General features: G+C 39.6%; 2 protein-coding genes across 3 annotated transcripts; both read left to right on the top strand.

Annotated features, from left to right (window-relative positions):
* The first annotated feature begins 3220 nt into the window (after positions 1 to 3220).
* LOC139290309 (membrane-spanning 4-domains subfamily A member 6C-like) lies at positions 3221 to 8631 on the top strand. The gene is made up of 7 exons (XM_070912050.1): positions 3221 to 3323; positions 4917 to 5108; positions 5425 to 5544; positions 6433 to 6489; positions 6817 to 7020; positions 7653 to 7775; positions 8046 to 8631. Exons 2-7 carry the CDS (start codon positions 4935 to 4937, stop codon positions 8109 to 8111), a joined length of 744 nt encoding a protein of 247 aa, XP_070768151.1. The 5' UTR covers positions 3221 to 3323; positions 4917 to 4934; the 3' UTR covers positions 8112 to 8631.
* Positions 8632 to 11016: 2385 nt separating this feature from the next.
* On the top strand, positions 11017 to 19016 carry LOC139290553 (membrane-spanning 4-domains subfamily A member 6C-like). Of its 2 annotated transcripts, none has more exons than XM_070912360.1 (7): positions 11017 to 11137; positions 14369 to 14560; positions 14873 to 14992; positions 15889 to 15945; positions 16375 to 16578; positions 18315 to 18437; positions 18717 to 19016. In XM_070912360.1, the coding sequence occupies exons 2-7, from the start codon at positions 14387 to 14389 to the stop codon at positions 18780 to 18782; spliced, it is 744 nt and encodes a 247-aa protein (XP_070768461.1). In that variant the 5' UTR covers positions 11017 to 11137; positions 14369 to 14386; the 3' UTR covers positions 18783 to 19016. The 2 variants fall into 2 exon arrangements, with proteins under 2 accessions (XP_070768461.1, XP_070768462.1); XM_070912361.1 differs by lacking the exon at positions 11017 to 11137 and adding an exon at positions 13364 to 13450.
* Positions 19017 to 19234: the final 218 nt, after the last annotated feature.

Here is a 19234-nt window from a genome sequence, read left to right as displayed (position 1 = left end):
GAATAAGATAAGATAAATAACAAACAGTGCAGTGACCAAAATAAAGTGTCCAGTATTGTCCAGTAGGGGGTGTGTGCGTGTTAATGTAATGCAGGGGGGACGGGGCAGTGTACGTTAATATAACGTATAACTTGTGCGTGTGTGTGTGTGGGGGTCAGTGCAAGACTTTGGCCGCCAGATACGGATAATGCAATAGAACAACATCTTGTTTTTACAAGTAGCTCTTGAAGGCAACATTATTATATGGCAAAGGTATTATAATTTAATTATATTACATTTTATTTGTTAGACTTGCATAGGATTTCAACTCATGATAGCATTCCTTTTAAGCTGTGATAGTGGCGACCTCCTTCAGCAGGGGTAGTTTGTAGAGATCTACGTCATCAATGTTCTGAAAACACACAAACATGTAGTCACACACTCACAGGAGGAACGCCTCAGGGCAAAGGTGTGGACGTTCATATTTGGGAAGCGCCCAGAGATCATTTTGTTTTGTCTGTATTCTGTAGTGAATGTAGACAAAACAATGGCAATGTGGACAACTTCAACTTCAATAGATATTATTTGTTTTGAATGTTATCTGTGCTCCAGTATCTGGCTGGAGACTGAACTCTAAACAGCCTTAACTGGGATGTGGTGTGAAACTCATTAATTCTTAGTCTAAATAAACCCTTTATGTCATCCTTCAGCTGAAAACATCCTCTGCTCTTTAGAATCCAGCACTTCTTTGTCTAAGTTAATTGTTACTAATGACATGATTGTACAGTGTAGATTGAGGCCAGGGAAGCATTCCCCACTCCATCTCTCTGTTTCTCTTGCTAAAAGATAATGTTATGACAAATACACTTGTTGACAAACTATAAAGTATGCAAGTATCCCAAAACTGTATTTGATTAAATGTACTTAATTACTTTCCACCACTGTGTATATATAATAAAAACATATCATGCTTTCAGTTGATTTCAATTAGTAATGGTGGCCTCACCATTTACCCCTGACCGCTCTGTCGTTTGTTGAGCCAGTAGTAAAGGTGAGGTACGCCCTCTTGTGGTATAAATGTTAGTATTCTGCTCCGGAGAAATGCTACACAATACATACATTGAGTTACTACATTTTTAACTGGTTGAATTCTTAATGGCAATTAATCGATTAATGATTAATCATCATCCCTACTAGAGAGGGTAGATTGGTAAGACGTGTTAATTTCTCCAAAGGACATTGTTTTGTTTTATTTATTATGACATTAATTATCTCAAAGTATATTCTCAATGAGATAAGAGGCGGTTGTAAAGCTCTCATTGAGTCTTGAGAAAGGACCTAGACTTAAGTTTGTCAACAAGAATATTTGTCGTAACATTATCTATGTTTTTGGGTCATTTTGTTTTGTCTATATTCACTACAGAACACAGGCATTTCAAAACATAAATAATTCGAGATACTTGCCAGTAGGTGGAAGTGAAAAGAAGGCAGTGCAGAAAAGAACAGCTCTTACTGAGAGTCTTGTCAATTTACTAAAAGTTGACTGATAAGATTGGATTATCTGAATGAGAGCCATTTATTGACAAGCATTTGTTTGAAGTATACTAATCTTACTGGATTTCATGAAGGAGATTTAGAAATGGTAGATTACTTTGCACTTTGTAACTTCATGTATCCCTCATAATGTTCAGCACTCATGGCACAGAATACATTTTTGCAGGATGCACTTCCAGTGGCTTGCTCCAGGATACTATGGTAGAGTTGCAGGGCATTGTAAAATTGATGCCCACAAACCACAGAACACGGGAAAATGATTTAATGTCTCAACTAAAAAATCCCTTTACCAGCTTCACAACAGTACATCAGAACATCTGGGGCAGAATAACACCAGGGGTGTCTGGAGAGGATTTAAGAAGACATGGAAAAGGTGAGGGGAGACACCAGGACAGTGGAGACAGGGACTGGGCTAACCAACTGAACCTGGTTTTCAACAGATTCGATTCTGCCCAGTCTCCCTGCCCCACCTTTCCTGCCCCCTCTTCACACCTCCCCAAGCTGCCCTCCACTCCAGCCCCCTGCTTGTCCCCTGACCTGGAATACAGGGAGGTCATCAGCGACTTTGTCAGCTGGTGTGAGCTCAACCAGCTTCACATCAACGACAGCAAAATGAAGGAGATGATGATCGATTTCAGGAGGAAGACATCCAGCATCACACCGGTGAACATCCAGGGTTTGGACATTGAGGTGGTGGAGAACTACAAATTCCTGGGTGTTCTCCTGAACCATAAACTGGACCGGTCTGACCACACTCAGGCCCTGTACAAGAAGGGTCAAAGCCGCCTCCACCTGCTGAGGAGGCTGAGGTCCTTCGGTGTGTGCAGGAAACTGCTCCGGACTTTTTATGACACTGTGGTAGCTTCGGCTATCTTCTATGCTGTTGTTTGCTGTATTTATCTGTATTTATTATATCATTATTGTTTATAATACTTCTGTTTTTTATTGACACAGTGCTTGTCTGCTTTCTGTCTTTGCTGCTGTGAGTTGTAAATTTCCCCGCTGTGGGATAAATAAAGTCTTAAGTCTAAAAGTCTAAAGTCTAAGTCTATTTACAATATTGCTGCAAGCTGTTATTCCTGTCTTCTTTGTGTGACGAAGGTGTGCCTGAAGCGTTCCTCCTATGAGATCAGAGTATCCACACTTTTGTTTAAGCTTTATTGTGTGTGACAACGTGTTTGTGTGTTTTCAGAGTGGAGCAATTTTCCAGACTTTTCCAATATTCCTTTTTCCAGTATGCCATTACTACACAGGTAGGAGTGGAGTGATCTTACGCAGACGCAATACAACAGATTTTCCAGATGTGATTTGCAGTTTAGTTTGCTTGTTTATTGAAGTAGCTGAACAGAGAGAATGGACCAGTTTTTCCATTTCTGCAGGTTGAAACAGGAACCGTTAAATGAACAAAGTGAAAAAAAACGGTATAAAAAAAACTGTTAGGGGGTGAGGTTGTGCTGGGGGAATTTGCACTCATGACCTCTAAACATCTGGCTACAGCCCTACATGTCCCTGCCATCTTTTCTTTGGTTTAGGTTGTAAGAATAGCATATAAATAAAACTCAGTGCAAAGAGTATTCACATTTATCTTTGTGTTTGGCTGAATGATCAGCAAAGGGTTAAGTTTCTTTACAGCTTCCAGATGGGAGGAGGTACTTCTGGTAACAGGTTGGCACTAGTTCCTCTTCTTCCCTCTTTTCCAAACAATAACTGCGCAACAGACAATCAGCCAGATTTTGTCGGGTGGAGTACAATCATTTAGGTTTCGCTTCTCCTCTAAGAGACACAAACTAGTAAGTCTGTATTCTATGTTTGATTCAGTTTGTAAAGTAACCTAATTGCATTTTAGCCAATCATATTATGTACACAGTCCTGTATTGCTATATAAGTGAACCTATCTATTGTAGCCATTCAGAGCGCATCAAGTTTGTTAATGAATGAATATTTCAAACTCGAACCCACTGGAGGATAGGTCAATGTCTTGTGAGCTAATTAGGGAAGAAAATGTGTATGTCAGGCGGATTTGAAACCAAAACAAACAAGACTTACTTCGATACAATGTGGGGGATTTCTGTTAACACACAACCCATGTAAAATCCAAGATGGCGCGTAACTTCTTTTTCGCTCACAAACTGCAGGGCCGCTCAGTGCTGCCACTTGTGGCTGGAAGCTATATTACAACTTTTCTTACGCACGATCATATTAAACTACGCCAGTATTTGACAAAAAAAATGTTACTAGTTCTTTTCGGAGTTAACATTTTTTCTGTCAAACTGCTCTCAAGTTCGAGAATGAACATTGACGCTCAGCTAATGCAATATCGCTTCCGCTTGTATAATTTCCCCCCCGGGGATCAATAAAGTATTTCTTATTCTGACCATCGGTGGCAGCACTGAGCACGGCGTGCACTGTCATCACAGCATGAGCAGCACTCCACCCCGTGAGACAGGAAGGTGTAACGAGTGCGTTATATTGGAGTTTACATGTATTATTCATCTTAAAAAGTCACCTCAGAGTAAGTCGTGTTTATTTTTTCCTTCCTTGTTGGTCGCGGAGAAGTTCACCTTCCCTCATACATTCTTCCAATATTCTTCCGTATGATCAACAGTAACTGAATATCTCAAACGGCCACGATACCAACTATCCTAACGGTTTACTTTTTCTCTTTTAGCACAAATAGTTAGCTAGGAGACCATAATACACTGGTCCAGGGCTACTATGCTATACAGCTTAAGTTGAGATAGCTAGCTTACACTATGATTAGTACAGCCGGCTATTTATCTGATCCCAGTCAAGTGAAGACGACGAGAACAGTCGTGTTTATACTTGTGTGTAACGTTATGCGTTTACACAAGTGATATGAAACACGTTTCCGCAGTTTTAATACCGGTCAGCTGGAGGTCAGTATTTGTTGACAGGGAGAAGAGGAGGAGGGAGGAGGAGGAGGAGGAGCGAAAGTTCGGTAACATTGAGCTTCTTTGTTAAAGGGCTATGTTTGGGACATTTAAGGACTAAGTTAAATGTGAGATATTATTTCATGTGACCCACTTAATGCTTCATTACTGAAGCCAGTTACACTCTTGTATCTGCAGTTAGTGGACAGTAACTGCGAGCACAGGCTTGACTCCATCGTCATTATCTGCACTTTGTATGTACATTCAGTTGCCAGTTTATTAGGTACACTTAGCTCATACTAATGCAGTGTAATACAACAGTCGTGCAATAAGTCCAACCTTCATGTAGCTTATCATGGTCAGTTTTTGTTGAAACGGTTTTAGAGAGGTGTCGAATCAATTTTGTGATCATTTTGGAGGATGTAGTTTGAACTGTATTATACAGAGAGGTGATTCTGTTATTTAGCCTATAATCTCTCTTGTCTTTTTCAGTCCACTGGAGCAGGCAGGATGTCTGTGACCATGACCAAGGCTGATGGGGTCACTGTGTTCACTCTGACCTCTGACCCCAAAAGTCCATGGCCTCCACTGTGCCAAATCCTCAACAGCCTTTGCTGCAACCCACTGTGCTGCTCTGTGTCTCAGCGCCTGAGGGGGGTCCAGACTCCTCAGACAGTATTGGGGGTGAGTTACAACCTGTTTTAAGTTGGTCTGCGAAGATACATTTAAAGCTTTTGTATGCTACCCTGAGTTTTTTATTTAGTACTTTTTATTTCCCCACTCAATTCTGATTTCAACTTTGAGTACATTATTTGTTTTGCTGGAATAAGTCAACTAAAGACAAATTGTTGATCTGTTGACCAAATTGTATTGCTCCAATATGTTCTGCACCACAGGGTTGCTCTCCAATGAACTTTCACAGTGTCAGCTGGTGACTGCAGTTATACTATACAGGTATTTGTGGTTAATACTGTTGTTTATACTGTTCCCTCCTCCACAGGCTCTGCAGATCATGGTTGGGTTGCTCAACATCGGCTTAGGAGTGATCCTCTGTAACGTTGGCAGTGGCTCTTGGTGGCAAATGGATAGTACTGCATTTCCTTTTTGGTTGGGAGGATTGGTAAGCAAGCTAATGCTGTATTTGTTTTCTTTAGATGTTATGTTGCGTCCTAACCAAAATCCAACAGAATTTTTCATACAAAATTTACATCTTCATACTCCCAAGCCTCTTTGAATGCTAGAATGAAGACAAACCCAATCATGATTGCACCTGTGCTTTTCCTGCTATGACGTGCCAAAATGTCTTCTATGAAAAAGGGTGTGACCAAATACCTGGAAAACTAATGACGTCAGCCTCAGCCGTGCGGTTACCAATTAGTAAATGTTAGCATGCAAACACGCTAAACTACGTTGGTGAACATGGTAAACATGGTAAACATTACACCTGCTTAGCACTGTCATTGTGAGAATGTTAGCATGCTGACATCAACATTTAGCTTGAAGCACCACTGTACCTAGACCTCAGAGAAAAAAACAGGCCTACTGCCTTTTGCTAGTCCGTAGACAAGAGTCCCCAACCTCCATGCAATGTTGAAAAGATGTGTGAGCCAAGACAGCCCAAAATATCTGAAGAGCTTCCTCTGCCTAAAGTGTGTTTTGTCATTGGACATCTTGACGTATTGGATCTTGACATTAAATTTCTCTTGACTGCCAGTGTGAGCACATGATCAGGGTAGGGTTGGGTATCAAGGACCGATTCCAAATTTCCAAGAATTGTGGAGTGGATTCGATAAGACGTGTGCATTTTGACCTGAGATTCGATAAGAACCGGATCGGAATCGATAAAATTGAAATGATACCCAACCCTAGATGAGGGTTACCTAGTTTCCTTCTTGGTGCTCAAAATGCTGTTCACTCTGTCAAAGATAGGAGAAAAGACATTTATGAATTTTAGTGTTGGTGTGGAAGAGTGGAAGTTTAAACATTTTGCTTTTTGTCTTTTCTCTAGTTTGTGCTATTTGGCATCATGAGCATTTTGTCTGAGAAGTTCCCCAGTCCATGTCTGGTGAGTAGTTCAGCTGTTTTATAACATCCTTATATGATCTTAAAAAGGACTTCTTTCATGTCATTGTCATCTCTTTATTCTTGTTTTATTTCAAGACAAATAAAATGGAGGAGATTATTGTACTTTGTATGTGTAACATCACATATCCCTCAACAATATACACACCCACATTGTCTCAGATCTACAGAGAATGTATTTTCATTGGAGAGAGCAGAATAAAGGTTCTAGCTTGTAACTTTTTAAAACCATGAGTGTACTGTATGCTGCTTATTGCCTGGTTTGGTTTTGTGTTTGGTTGTACATAAACTGACTTGTCTTGTATTTTAGGTCATCCTCAATGTGATTCTGAATCTATCAGGAGTTGGTTTTGCCATTGCAGCCATCGTACTCTACAGCATCAATATGGCAAACATCTATTTGTGGTGGATGTGTGAACATGACTATTATGACTACCATTCTACAAGTCCAAGTCCATCTCCTGAGGAGAAGATCATGAAGGAGAAATGCTTGGAGGGCAAAGAACTGGTTCTGGTAAGTGTGGAAACTGTCATCTCAGCAGTCAAAATACAACTTGAACAACGTTTGTACAATGTTATAGTTCTATGACTGATGAGATGCTAATTAGAGGGTTTTAGAGGTTTCACAGATATTGTCTTAAAAGTTACCATCTACAGACTTGTAACAAGTTCATTACGAAGAACATGATGTGTTGTACCAGTGATATAATGTTTAGTCGATTAATTAATAATCCATCCACAAAGAAATAACCACCAACAATTGTGATTGTCAATTAATTATTTAACTAATTCATAATGCAAAAAATGCAAAACATGAGCTGATTTCAGCTTCTGAAATGTGCGGTTTTGCAGCTTTTCTCTGTTTTAAATAATTGTAAATGGAATATTTTGGAGTTTTTGACTCTTGGTCGGACAAAACAAGACATCACCCACTCAGGGAAATTGTGATTGACTTTTGTTTTTGTTTTGTCTTTTACAATATCTGACGTTTTGTATACAAAATTATTTATTGATTTGACCGAAGAAAACAAACTTGACGGATGAATAGAAAGTTTGCAGAAGCCGTAATTAAATGAAAATAAATATAAAAATAAATAAAAATAAAAAAAGTTATTGATTGTAACGCTGCTTTTTGTGTCCCACCAGATGCTTCTGAGAAGCATCAATGCTGTGTTGATCATCCTGTCGGTCCTGGAGCTCTGCGTTGTCATCAGCTCAGCCGTCTTGGGGATCAAGGCTCTGAGGAGCGGTGAGAAGGGAGAAAAAAAGGTGTGCAGGAGTGCATAATCATATCTTACTGTTAAACCTGTTGCAAACTGCTGTTGTTTACCCAGGAAGGGTTGACTGAACACAATTACTTTTAAGTATTTGTGGATAGGCAACTCTAATAAATCTGTCAGTATAGACTTAAACACACATCTTTTACAACAAAATTACATTTTATGCAGTTTGCTGCCAATTAATTTTTCTTATTTTCTTGGACTGAAATATGTCTGCACCTTTTTATATGCTTTTATGACATAATTTTTTGTCTTTTAGAGCATTGAAGACCCAGAACACTACAAACCACTACTGGAGGAAGTCACCAGTAACCCTGCAGCCTAAATGAAAGTCTCTGCTGTCAGTTACCAGGAACTATAATCCCGTGCATTTATATTATTGACTGTATGTACTTTAATGTCAATGATATACGCAAATCCAGCTGGTACAGTCTCTGCCAAACTTCTGGTCTTTTCCTACAAGGGTTGCTTAAAGATATTTGCACTTATATTTTAGAATATGTTTTGTAATATTGTGCTAAATCTAAGTACTAAATGATATATGCTGCTTTCCATTTCATTCTCTGTTGATGTTTTTTTTAAACTTTTGATTTTCTATTGAGTAATGGGCCTAACAGTTAGTATGTAAAAGAGATGCGTGTGTGTGTGTGTGACATTGATTGACTGTTTAGCACTTGAATAACTAGTTGTGCTCTTTGTGTACAAATAGGAAAGATAACCATAAAGAGAAGCTGAAGTGTGAGGTGAAGAAGATTTCTGTAATTTGAAAGTATCATTATATTCGTCTTTTTCTAAATGCTGTTTCTGGCCAAATGAAAGTCAATAAAGCCAATAGTGTCAATCCAGCTGATGTGAACATCCTGTTATTTTACCTTTTAATAGCTTTAACATATTGTATGTATGTGCTGTTTCTCCTGAGGCAGCATGGGTGTCAGTTACTAAATGGATGTGGAAGGGGTTAAATAGAAAGACGACCTAACATGATGCAACATTTTTAAAGGGCTCTCTGCCTATACCTCCCCTCATATTCTATTAACCAACGAGGATAGATTCTTCAGTGACAGAAAAAGCATTTGTGACAGTGTGCAGTGATGATTCATTTTCTTGTATAAATGCTGAAGAAGAATCCAACCCTGACCTGTCGAGCAGTTCTTAATGCTCAGATTTCTGGGTTTATTTCTCTGGATGAGCGTTACATTCACAGACCAGGATGCTTTCTCTTTTCATCGCCCCCTCAGTCTGTTGTGCTTGGTGTCATGTGTATTCTGGCTGGGAATTTCCTGTTTGCTCTTTGTTAAATTGCACAATCACACCAGGCCTGTTTTAACTTGATCATCATGCTTAAAGCATTGAGTGCAAGGGACATTTACCTCATTTGTGGCATTGCTGCTTTTACTTACATGGAGGATCTGACAGCTTCTTCCAGCACCACTGATTATATGCCTTTTGTGGAAATGGAGCTTTTATTTTGAAACAAATTGAACGGTTGAAAGGGAAGTAACATTTATATTTTTTGTTGCAGCCAAATTAACTGAGGCTGCTGACAGAGGAATCAGACTGTCATAACATTATCTATAATATTATCTTTTAGCAAGAGAAACCGAGAGATGGAGTGGGGAATGCTTCCCTGGCCTCAATCTACACTGTACAATTATGTCATTAGTAACGATTAACTAAAGAAGTGCTGGATTCTGAGGAGCAGAGGATGTTTCACACCACATCTCAGTTAAGGCTCAGTTAAGGTTGTCCAGCCAGATACTGGAGCAGACAGATAACATTTAAAGCAAATAATATCCATTGAAGTTGAAGTTGTCCACATTGCCATTGTAAATTGCAGCTTTATGTTCAGTACTTGTAACCTTTTGGGGTCATTTTGTTTTGTCTATATTCACTACAGAACACAGGCATTTCAAAACATAAATAATTTGAGATACTTGCCAGTAGGTGGAAGAGAAAAGAAGGCTGCGCAGAAAAGAACAGCTCTTACTGAGAGTCTTGTCAATTTACTAAAAGTTTCAGTTCCAACTGATAAGATTGGATTATCTGAATGAGAGCCATTTATTAACAAGCATTTGTGTTTGAAGTATACTTATCTTACATGTTTAGGAGATTTAGAAATGGTAGATTACTTTGCACTTTGTAACTTCATGTATCCCTCATAATGTTCAGCACTCATGGCGCAGAATACATTTTTGCAGGATGCACTTCCAGTGGCTTGCTCCAGGATACTATGGTAGAGTTGCAGGGCATTGTAAAATTGATGCCCACAAACCACAGAACACGGAAAAATGAGTAGTAGTGTCTCGACTAAAAGAATCCCTTTACCAACTACACAACAGCAGAATTTAGAATATGGTTTATTGTGTGTGACTACATGTTCGTGTGTTTTCAGAACATTGATGACGTAGATCTCTACAAACTACCCCTGCTGAAGGAGGTCACCACTATCACAGCTTAAAAAGAATGCTATCACGATTTGAAATCCTATGCAAGTCTAACAAATAAAATATAATTAAATTATAATATGTTTAAGTGCCTTTGTGTTTGTCATATAATAATGTTGCCTTAAAGAGCTACCTGTAAAACCAAGATTTTGTGCTATTGTATTCAATGCAATTCAATTCAATTTTATTTACATAGCGCCAAATCACAACAAGTCATCTCAGGACACTTTACAAATAGAGCAGGTCTAGACTGTACTCTTAATAATATTATTACAGACCCAACGGTGCGGGAAAGTTCTGGAAACTGCATTTAGATAATCATGTAGTGACATAGAATTTGCAGAAAATATGACTGAACAGTAAAATGAACAAAGTGAAAAAAAGGAAATAAAAAAAACTGTGAGGTTGTGCAGGGGGAATTTGGACTCATGACCTCTAAACGTCTGGCTTCGTCCCTACATGTCCCTGCCACCTTTTCTTTGGTTTACGTTGTAAGAATAGCATATGAAAATGTGAAAAACTCCAACAGGCACTCTGTTAAGCTTGCTTATTGCTTCTTTTAGTTGTCTTACGTTACACTTCGCATATATGTAAACAAACGCTGAACTAACTTCCTGATTCGCCTGTCGCTAAGCAACCATAACAACATATTCTACAGCATATAAATAAAAATCAACGCAAAGAGTACTCGCATATGTCTTTGTGTTTAACTGAGTAATCAGCAACGGGTTAAGTTTCTTTACAGCTTTAAAATGGGAGGAGGTACTTCTGTTAACAATTTGGCACTAGTTCCTTTTCTTCCCTCTTTTCCAAACAATAACTGCGCAACAAACAGACAATCAGCCAGATTTTGTCGGGTGGAGAACAATCGTTTAGGTTTCGCTTCTCCTCTAAGAGACACAAACTGGTAAGTCTTTATTCTATGTTTGATTCAGTTTGTAAAGTAACCTAATTACATTTTAGCCAGTCATATTATGTACAGTGCATCCGGAAAGTATTCACAGCGCTTCACTTTTTCCACATTTTGTTATGTTGCAGCCTTATACCAAAATGGATTAAATTCATTTTTTTCCTCAAAATTCTACACACAACACCCCATAATGACAACGTGAAAAAAGTTTGAGATTTTTGCAAATTTATTAAAAATAAAAAACCTGAGAAATCACATGTACATAAGTATTCACAGCCTTTGCTCAATACTTTGTTGATGCACCTTTGGCAGCAATTACAGCCTCAAGTCTTTTTGAATATGATGCCACAAGCTTGGCACACCTATCTTTGGGCAGTTTCACCCATTCCTCTTTGCAGCACCTCTCAAGCTCCATCAGGTTGGATGGGAAGCGTCGGTGCACAGCCATTTTCAGATCTCTCCAGAGATGTTCAATCGGATTCAAGTCTGGGCTCTGGCTGGGCCACTCAAGGACATTCACAGAGTTGTCCTGAAGCCACTCCTTTGATATCTTGGCTGTGTGCTTAGGGTCGTTGTCCTGCTGAAAGATAAACCGTCGCCCCAGTCTGAGGTCAAGAGCGCTCTGGAGCAGGTTTTCATCCAGGATGTCTCTGTACTTTGCTGCATTCATCTTTCCCTCTATCCTGACTAGTCTCCCAGTTCCTGCCGCTGAAAAACATCCCCACAGCATGATGCTGCCACCACCACCATGCTTCACTGTAGGGATGGTATTGGCCTGGTGATGAGCGGTGCCTGGTTTCCTCCAAACGTGACGCCTGGCATTCACACCAAAGAGTTCAATCTTTGTCTCATCAGACCAGAGAATTTTGTTTCTCATGGTCTGAGAGTCCTTCAGGTGCCTTTTGGCAAACTCCAGGCGGGCTGCTATGTGCCTTTTACTAAGGAGTGGCTTCCGTCTGGCCACTCTACCATACAGGCCTGATAGGTGGATTGCTGCAGAGATGGTTGTCCTTCTGGAAGGTTCTCCTCTCTCCACAGAGGAACTCTGGAGCTCTGACAGAGTGACCATCGGGTTCTTGGTCACCTCCCTGACTAAGGCCCTTCTCCCCCGATTACTCAGTTTAGATGGCCGGCCAGCTCTAGGAAGAGTCCTGGTGGTTCCGAACTTCTTCCACTTACGGATGATGGAGGCCACTGTGCTCATTGGGACCTTCAAAGCAGCAGAAATTTTTCTGTAACCTTCCCCAGATTTGTGCCTCCAGACAATCCTGTCTCGGAGGTCTACAGACAATTCCTTTGACTTCATGCTTGGTTTGTGCTCTGACATGCACTGTCAACTGTGGGATCTTATATAGACAGGTGTGTGCCTTTCCAAATCATGTCCAATCAACTGAATTTACCACAGGTGGACTCCAATTAAGCTGCAGAAACATCTCAAGGATGATCAGTGGAAACAGGATGCACCTGAGCTCAATTTTGAGCTTCATGGCAAAGGCTGTGAATACTTATGTACATGTGATTTCTTAGTTTTTTATTTTTAATAAATTTGCAAAAATTTCAAAAAAACTTTTTTCACATTGTCATTATGGGGTGTTGTGTGTAGAATTTTGAGGAAAAAAATTAATTTAATCCATTTTGGAATAAGGGTGTAACATAACAAAATGTGGAAAAAGTGAAGCGCCGTGAATACTTTCCGGATGCACTGTACATAGTCCTGTATTGCTATATACGTGAACCCATCTATTATAGCCATTCAGAGCTCATCAAGTTTGTCCGTGGATGAATATTTCATGTTCGAACTCACTGGAGGATATGTCAATGTCTTGTCAGCTAATTAGGGGAGAAAGGGTGTATGTCAGGTGGGTTTAAAACCAAAAAAACACGATTTACTTCGATAGAATCAACACAACCCATATAAACCAATATAAACCCATATAAAATCCAAGATGGCGCGTAACTTCTTTTTCGCTCACTAACTGCAGGGCCGCTCAGTGCTGCCACTTGTGGGTGGAAGCTATATTACAACTGTACTTACATAGGATCATATTAAACTACGCCAAAAATTGACAATAAAATGTTACTACCTCTTTTGGGAATTAACCTTTTTTTCTGTCGAACTGCTTTCAAGTTCAAGAATGAACATTGATGCTCAGCTAATGCAATATTGCTTCCGACCACCGGTGGCAGCACTGACATTGCTGCAGAGTGAGCTGCACTCCAGTCCGTGAGATAGGAAGGTGGAACTAGTGCGTTATATTGGAGTTTATATGTCGTATTTACTTAAAAAAAAGTCACCTACAATCCATCGGAGTAAGTCGTGTTTCTGCTACTTCACACGACGCTTTACACCGACTTTTTCCTTCCTTGTTGGTCGCGGAGAAGTTCACCTTCCCTCATACATTCTTCCAATATTCTTCCGTATGATCAACAGTAACTGAATATCTCAAACGGCCATGATACCAACTATCCTAACGGTTTCCTTTTTCTCCTTTTGCACAAATAGTTAGCTAGGAGACCATAATACACTGGTCCAGGGCTACTATGCTATACAGCTTAAATTGAGATAACTAGCGTACACTATGATTAGTACAGCCGGCTATTTATATAAGTGGAGACGACGAGAACAGTCGTGTTTATGCTTGTGTGTAACGTTATGCGTTTACACAAGTGATATAAAACACGTTTCCGCAGTTTTACAACCGGTCAGCTGGAGCTCAGTATTTGTTGACAGGGAGAAGAGGAGGAGGAGGAGGAGGAGCGAAAGTTCGGTAACATTGAGCTTCTTTGTTGAAGGGCTGTGGCTGAAAGTTAAATGTGAGATATTATTTCATGTGACTCACTTATTGCTTCATTACTGAAGCCAGTTACACATTTGTATCTGCAGTTAGTGGACAGTAACTTCGAGCACATCGTCATTATCTGCACTTTGTATGTACATTCAGTTGCCATTTTATTAGGTACACTTAGCTCATACTAATGCAGTGTAATACAACAGTCGTGCAAAACATGTAGTTTGAACTGTATTATGCAGAGAGGTGATTCTGTTATTTAGCCTACCCTCATCGATATAAATGGGGTGGACAAAATAATAGGAACACCTGTGCTGACCAAAAAGCCACCAGCTAGCCTGCCAGTGTCTGCTGCATTTAGATACTCCAGCCCTGTAGTGTGGCAACCATAACCTGATTCAGCAGATTTAAAGTATATAAACTCTCTTGTCTTTTTCAGTCCACTGGAGCAGGCAGGATGTCTGTGACCATGACCAAGGCCAATGGGGTCGCTGTGTTCACTCTGACCTCTGACCCCAAAAGTCCATGGCCTCCACTGTGGCAAATCCTCAACAGCCTTTGCTGCAACCCACTGTGCTGCTCTGTGTCTCAGCGCCTGAGGGGGGTCCAGACTCCTCAGACAGTACTGGGGGTGAGTTTTAAGTTTAAGTTGGTCTGCAAAGATACATTTAAAGCTTTTGTATGCGACACTGGGTTTTTTATTAAGTACTTTTTATTTCCCCACTCAATTCTGATTTCAACTTTGAGTACATTATTTGTTTTGTTGGAATAAGTCAACTAAAGACAAATTATTGATCTGTTGACCAAATTGTATTGCTCCAATATGTTCTGCACCACAGGGTTGCTCTCCAATGAACTTTCACAGTGTCAGCTGGTGACTGCAGTTATACTATACAGGTATTTGTGGTTAATACTGTTGTTTATACTGTTCCCTCCTCCACAGGCTCTGCAGATCATGGTTGGGTTGCTCAACATCGGCTTTGGAGTGATCCTCTGTAACGGTGACGGTGGCTCTTGGTGGCAAATGGATTGTGCTGCGTTTCCTTTTTGGTTGGGAGGATTTGTAAGCAAGCTAATGCTGTATTTGTGTTCTTTAGATGTTATGTTGCGTCATAACCAAAATCCAACAGAATTTTCCATACAAAATTTACATCTTTATACTCCCAAGCCTCTTCGAATGCTAGAATGAAGACAAACATTAGTCCATAGACAAGAGTCCCCAACCTCCATGCAATGTTGAAAAGATGTGTCAACCAAGACAGCCCAAAATATCTGAAGAGCTTCCTCTGCCTAAAGTGTTTTGTCATTGGACATCTTGACATATTGGATCTTGACATTAAATGTCTCTTGACTGCCAGTGTGAGCACATGATCAGGGTAGGGTTGGGTATCAAGGACCGATTCCAAATTTCCCAGAAACGGTGGATTCAGTAAGACACGTGCATTTTGACCTGCTTATCAGTTCCTAACTTTTGCATATATATCACGCTCTTGAGTGAACTGCACTAAGCTTTTTACAGTTTTTACAATATATATTTTTCTCAGATACAAATTCAGAGAGCACCCCTCCACCTCCGGTTCTTCCCCAGAGACCCCCTCTAGTACAGGAACTCCTTTCACTATAGCCATGAAGGTGAAGATGAGGTATGCAAAAGCTTCCTATCACAGTTGACAGTTTACTAATTATAGCCTAAATGTGCCAAGTATAAAGGTAGGTTAATTGTTGTTCTTTTTGTCTCTCCAAAAGATTTTGGAATTGGAACCGAGATTTGATAAGAACCGGATTGGAATCGATAAAATTGAAATGATACCCAACCCTAGATGAGGGTTACCTAGTTTCCCTCTTGGTGCTCAAAATGCTGTTCACTCTGTCAAAGATAGGAGAAAAGACATTTATGAATTTTAGTGTTGGTGTGGAAGAGTGGAAGTTTAAACATTTTGCTTTTTGTCTTTTCTCTAGTTTGTGCTATTTGGCATCATGAGCATTTTGTCTGAGAAGTTCCCCAGTCCATGTCTGGTGAGTAGTTCAGCGGTTTTATAACATCCTTATATTATCTTAAAAGGACTTCTTTCATGTCATTGTCATCGCTTTATTCTTGTTTTATTTCAAGACAAATAAAATGGAGGAGATTATTGTACTTTGTATGTGTAACGTCACATATCCCTCAACAATATACACACCCACATTGACTCAGATCTACAGAGAATGTATTTTCATTGGAGAGGGCAGAATAAAGGTTCATTGTCTTGCTCTTTGGAAGAGTTGCAGGGGCTTTTTAAAATGAATACCAGCCAGCCTGTTTCCACTGCAGGAGTACAAACTTATCAGTGTGAAAGGGTGAGATAGTCTGTAGCTTTTTAAAACCATGAGTGTATTGTATGCTGCTTATTGCCTGGTTTGGTTTTGTGTTTGGTTGTACATAAACTGACTTGTCTTGTATTTTAGGTCATCCTCAGTGTGATTCTGAATCTATCAGGAGTTGGTTTTGCCATTGCAGCCATCATACTCTACAGCATCAATTTGGCAGTCATCTCTTTGCGGTGGATGTACGATCTTGACGATTACGACTACCTTTCTCCAAGTCCAAGTCCATCTCCTGAGGAGATGATCAAGAAGGAGAAATGCATGGAGGGCAAAGAACTGGTTGTGGTAAGTGTGGAAACTGTCATCTCAGAGTGCTAATTACAGGGTTTTCATTGTTTCACAGATATTGTCTTAAAGGTTACCATCTACAGCAGTGGTTCTTAACCTTGTTGGAGGTACTGAACCCCACCAGTTTCATATGCGCGTTCACCGAACCCTTCTTTATTGGAAAAATCAAATTCAAGACATAGGTATATGTTTTACTGGTGCACAAAATGAACCGTGCATCAACATCACTGTGTTCAAAGAACAAAACCAGCAAAACATGATTTTCACACAAAAACAAAACAAAAACGTTGTGTTGTGTTCTTGTATTCCCCATCTCCATGCTGCTTAAGGAAATGTTCCTTTAGCTTTGCCGGTGCTAGGCTAGAATTGCTCAACTTGGCGTTGCAAATCATGCAGTTAGGACGCTGACTCCCATCACGTTCCGTTATACACGTGAATCCATATTGTACATATTCGTCCGACCACTTTCTTTTTTTGCTCGACATAGTTAGTATGAAGGGATTAAAATATTAAGAAAGAAATCACACGACGTACCATCACGACAGTCACAAGTCGACAACTGAGCGCACCAACTTCCCTGCAGCACAGATAGGCCAAGCGATGTAGCGTGATCACCTGCAGCCAGTGATGGCCAAGCGGGGCGTGTCATCACGAATCATATGAGTGAGGTGTGTGTCTTGACCTCCACCGAAGCCCTGAGACTGACTCACCGAACCCCTGGGGTTCGATCGAACCCAGGTTAAGAACCACTGATCTACAGCTTGTAACAAGTTCATTATGAAGAACCTGATGTGTTGTACCAGTGATATAATGCTTAGTCAATTAATTAATAATCCATCCTTAACCACCAACAATTGTGATTGTCAATTAATTGTTTAAGTAATTCATCATGCAAAAAATGCCGAACATGAGCTGATTTCAGCTTCTGAAATGTGCGGTTTTGCAGCTTTTCTCTGTTTTGTATAATTGCAAATGGAATATTTTGGACTTTTTGACTCTTGGTCGGACAAAACAAGACGTCACCTTGGACTCAGGGAAATTGTGATTGACTTTTGTTTTTGTTTCGTCTTTTACAATATCTGACTTATCGTAGACAAAATTATTTATTGATTTGACTGAAGAACACAAAATTGACGGATGAATAGAAAGTTTGCAGAAGCAGTAATTAGCGTAATTATGAGATCCTGATCTCGTAATTATTAGAAAAGGTCAATCATCTCTAATTGAGAAGACAGAGGCATGACAGTGCTACCTGATTTAATTCACTTTCATTTCCTGCTTGGTTTGAGAGTGGGAGATATTAATGTCACTGAGTAATGTGGATGGTGTTATTATTAGTATGGTATTCTACGCCTTGGATGAATAAACTACACAGTCATCATGATTTACTGTCTCTTACGAAACCTTCTCGTAAGTCATGATTACGAGATGTCCCCATTTGTTTTTGCTTTGGTGAACGTAATGCGCTTCAGCAATTATTAGTTGCTGCCCTATGTGAAAGTCAATTAGAGATAATAAAAAAGCCAAATTTGAAAAAAATGGGTCAAATAAGAACAAATTCTACACATTGTATTAAATCTCAATAAAACAAACAAATGTGTTTTTAAAGTTATTGATTGTAACACTGATGAATAGAAAGTTTTCAGAAGCAGTAATTAAAGGAAAATAAATATAAAAATAAATAAAAATAAAAAAAGTTATTGATTGTAACTCTGCTTTTTGTGTCCCACCAGATGCTTCTGAGAAGCATCAATGCTGTGTTGATCATCCTGTCGGTCCTGGAGCTCTGCGTCGCCATCAGCTCAGCCGTCTTGGGGATCAAGGCTCTGAGGAGCGGTGAGAAGGGAGAAAAAAAGGTGTGCAGGAGTGTGCATAATCATATCTTACTGTTAAACCTGTTGCAAACTGCTGTTGTTTACCCAGGAAGGGTTAACTGAACACAATTCCAAATATTTGTGGATAGGCATCTCTAATAAATTTGTCAGTATAGACTTAAACACACATCTTTTACAACAAAATTACATTTTATGCAGTTTGCTGCCAATTAGTTTTTCTTATTTTCTTTTTGTGAAACTTGGACTGAAATATGTCTGCACCTTTTTATATGATTTTATGACATTATTTTTCTCTTTTAGCGCATTGAAGACCCAGAACACTACAAACCACAACTGGAGGGAGTCACCAGTAACCCTGCAGCCTAAATGAAAGTCTCTGCTGTCAGTTACCAGGAACTATAATCCCGTGCATTTATATTATTGACTGTATGTACTTTAACGTCAGTGATGTACACGAATCCAGCTGGTACAGTCTCTGCCAAACTTCTGGTCTTTTCCCACAAGGATTGCTTAAAGATTTTGTAATTTGTAATTATATATATATATTCTTTTGTAATATTGTGTTAAATCTAAGCACTAAATGATATATGCTGCTTTCCATTTCATTCTCTGTTGACGTTTTTTTTAATCTTTTGATTTTCTATTGAGTAATGGGCCTTGAAGTTGAAGAAGAATTTAACCCTGACCTCTCGAGCAGTTCCTACGAGCTGCCAAATTTTCACATTTCTGGGTTTATTTCTCTGGAATCGCCCCCTCAGTCTGTTGTGCTTGGTGTTGTGTATTCTGGCTGGGAATTTCCCACTTGCTCTTTGTTAAAT

Source organism: Enoplosus armatus, chromosome 9 (assembly GCF_043641665.1).
Source record: "Enoplosus armatus isolate fEnoArm2 chromosome 9, fEnoArm2.hap1, whole genome shotgun sequence".
Classification (NCBI taxonomy): domain Eukaryota; kingdom Metazoa; phylum Chordata; class Actinopteri; order Centrarchiformes; family Enoplosidae; genus Enoplosus; species Enoplosus armatus.
The sequence above is the reverse complement of the archived record's forward strand: the minus strand, read 5'-3'. Positions and strand labels throughout refer to the sequence as shown.

Excerpts from the sequence above, each read along its gene's own strand:
- LOC139290309 (XM_070912050.1), top strand. The coding sequence starts at position 4,935 with ATGTCTGTGACCATGACCAAGGCTGATGGGGTCACTGTGTTCACTCTG. Across the intron at positions 5,545-6,432 it reads CTTTTTGGTTGGGAGGATTG|TTTGTGCTATTTGGCATCAT; the intron begins GTAAGCAAGCTA and ends TCTTTTCTCTAG. Across the intron at positions 7,776-8,045 it reads GTGAGAAGGGAGAAAAAAAG|AGCATTGAAGACCCAGAACA; the intron begins GTGTGCAGGAGT and ends TTTGTCTTTTAG.
- LOC139290553 (XM_070912360.1), top strand. The coding sequence starts at position 14,387 with ATGTCTGTGACCATGACCAAGGCCAATGGGGTCGCTGTGTTCACTCTG. Across the intron at positions 14,561-14,872 it reads CTCCTCAGACAGTACTGGGG|GCTCTGCAGATCATGGTTGG; the intron begins GTGAGTTTTAAG and ends CCTCCTCCACAG. Across the intron at positions 18,438-18,716 it reads GTGAGAAGGGAGAAAAAAAG|CGCATTGAAGACCCAGAACA; the intron begins GTGTGCAGGAGT and ends TTTCTCTTTTAG.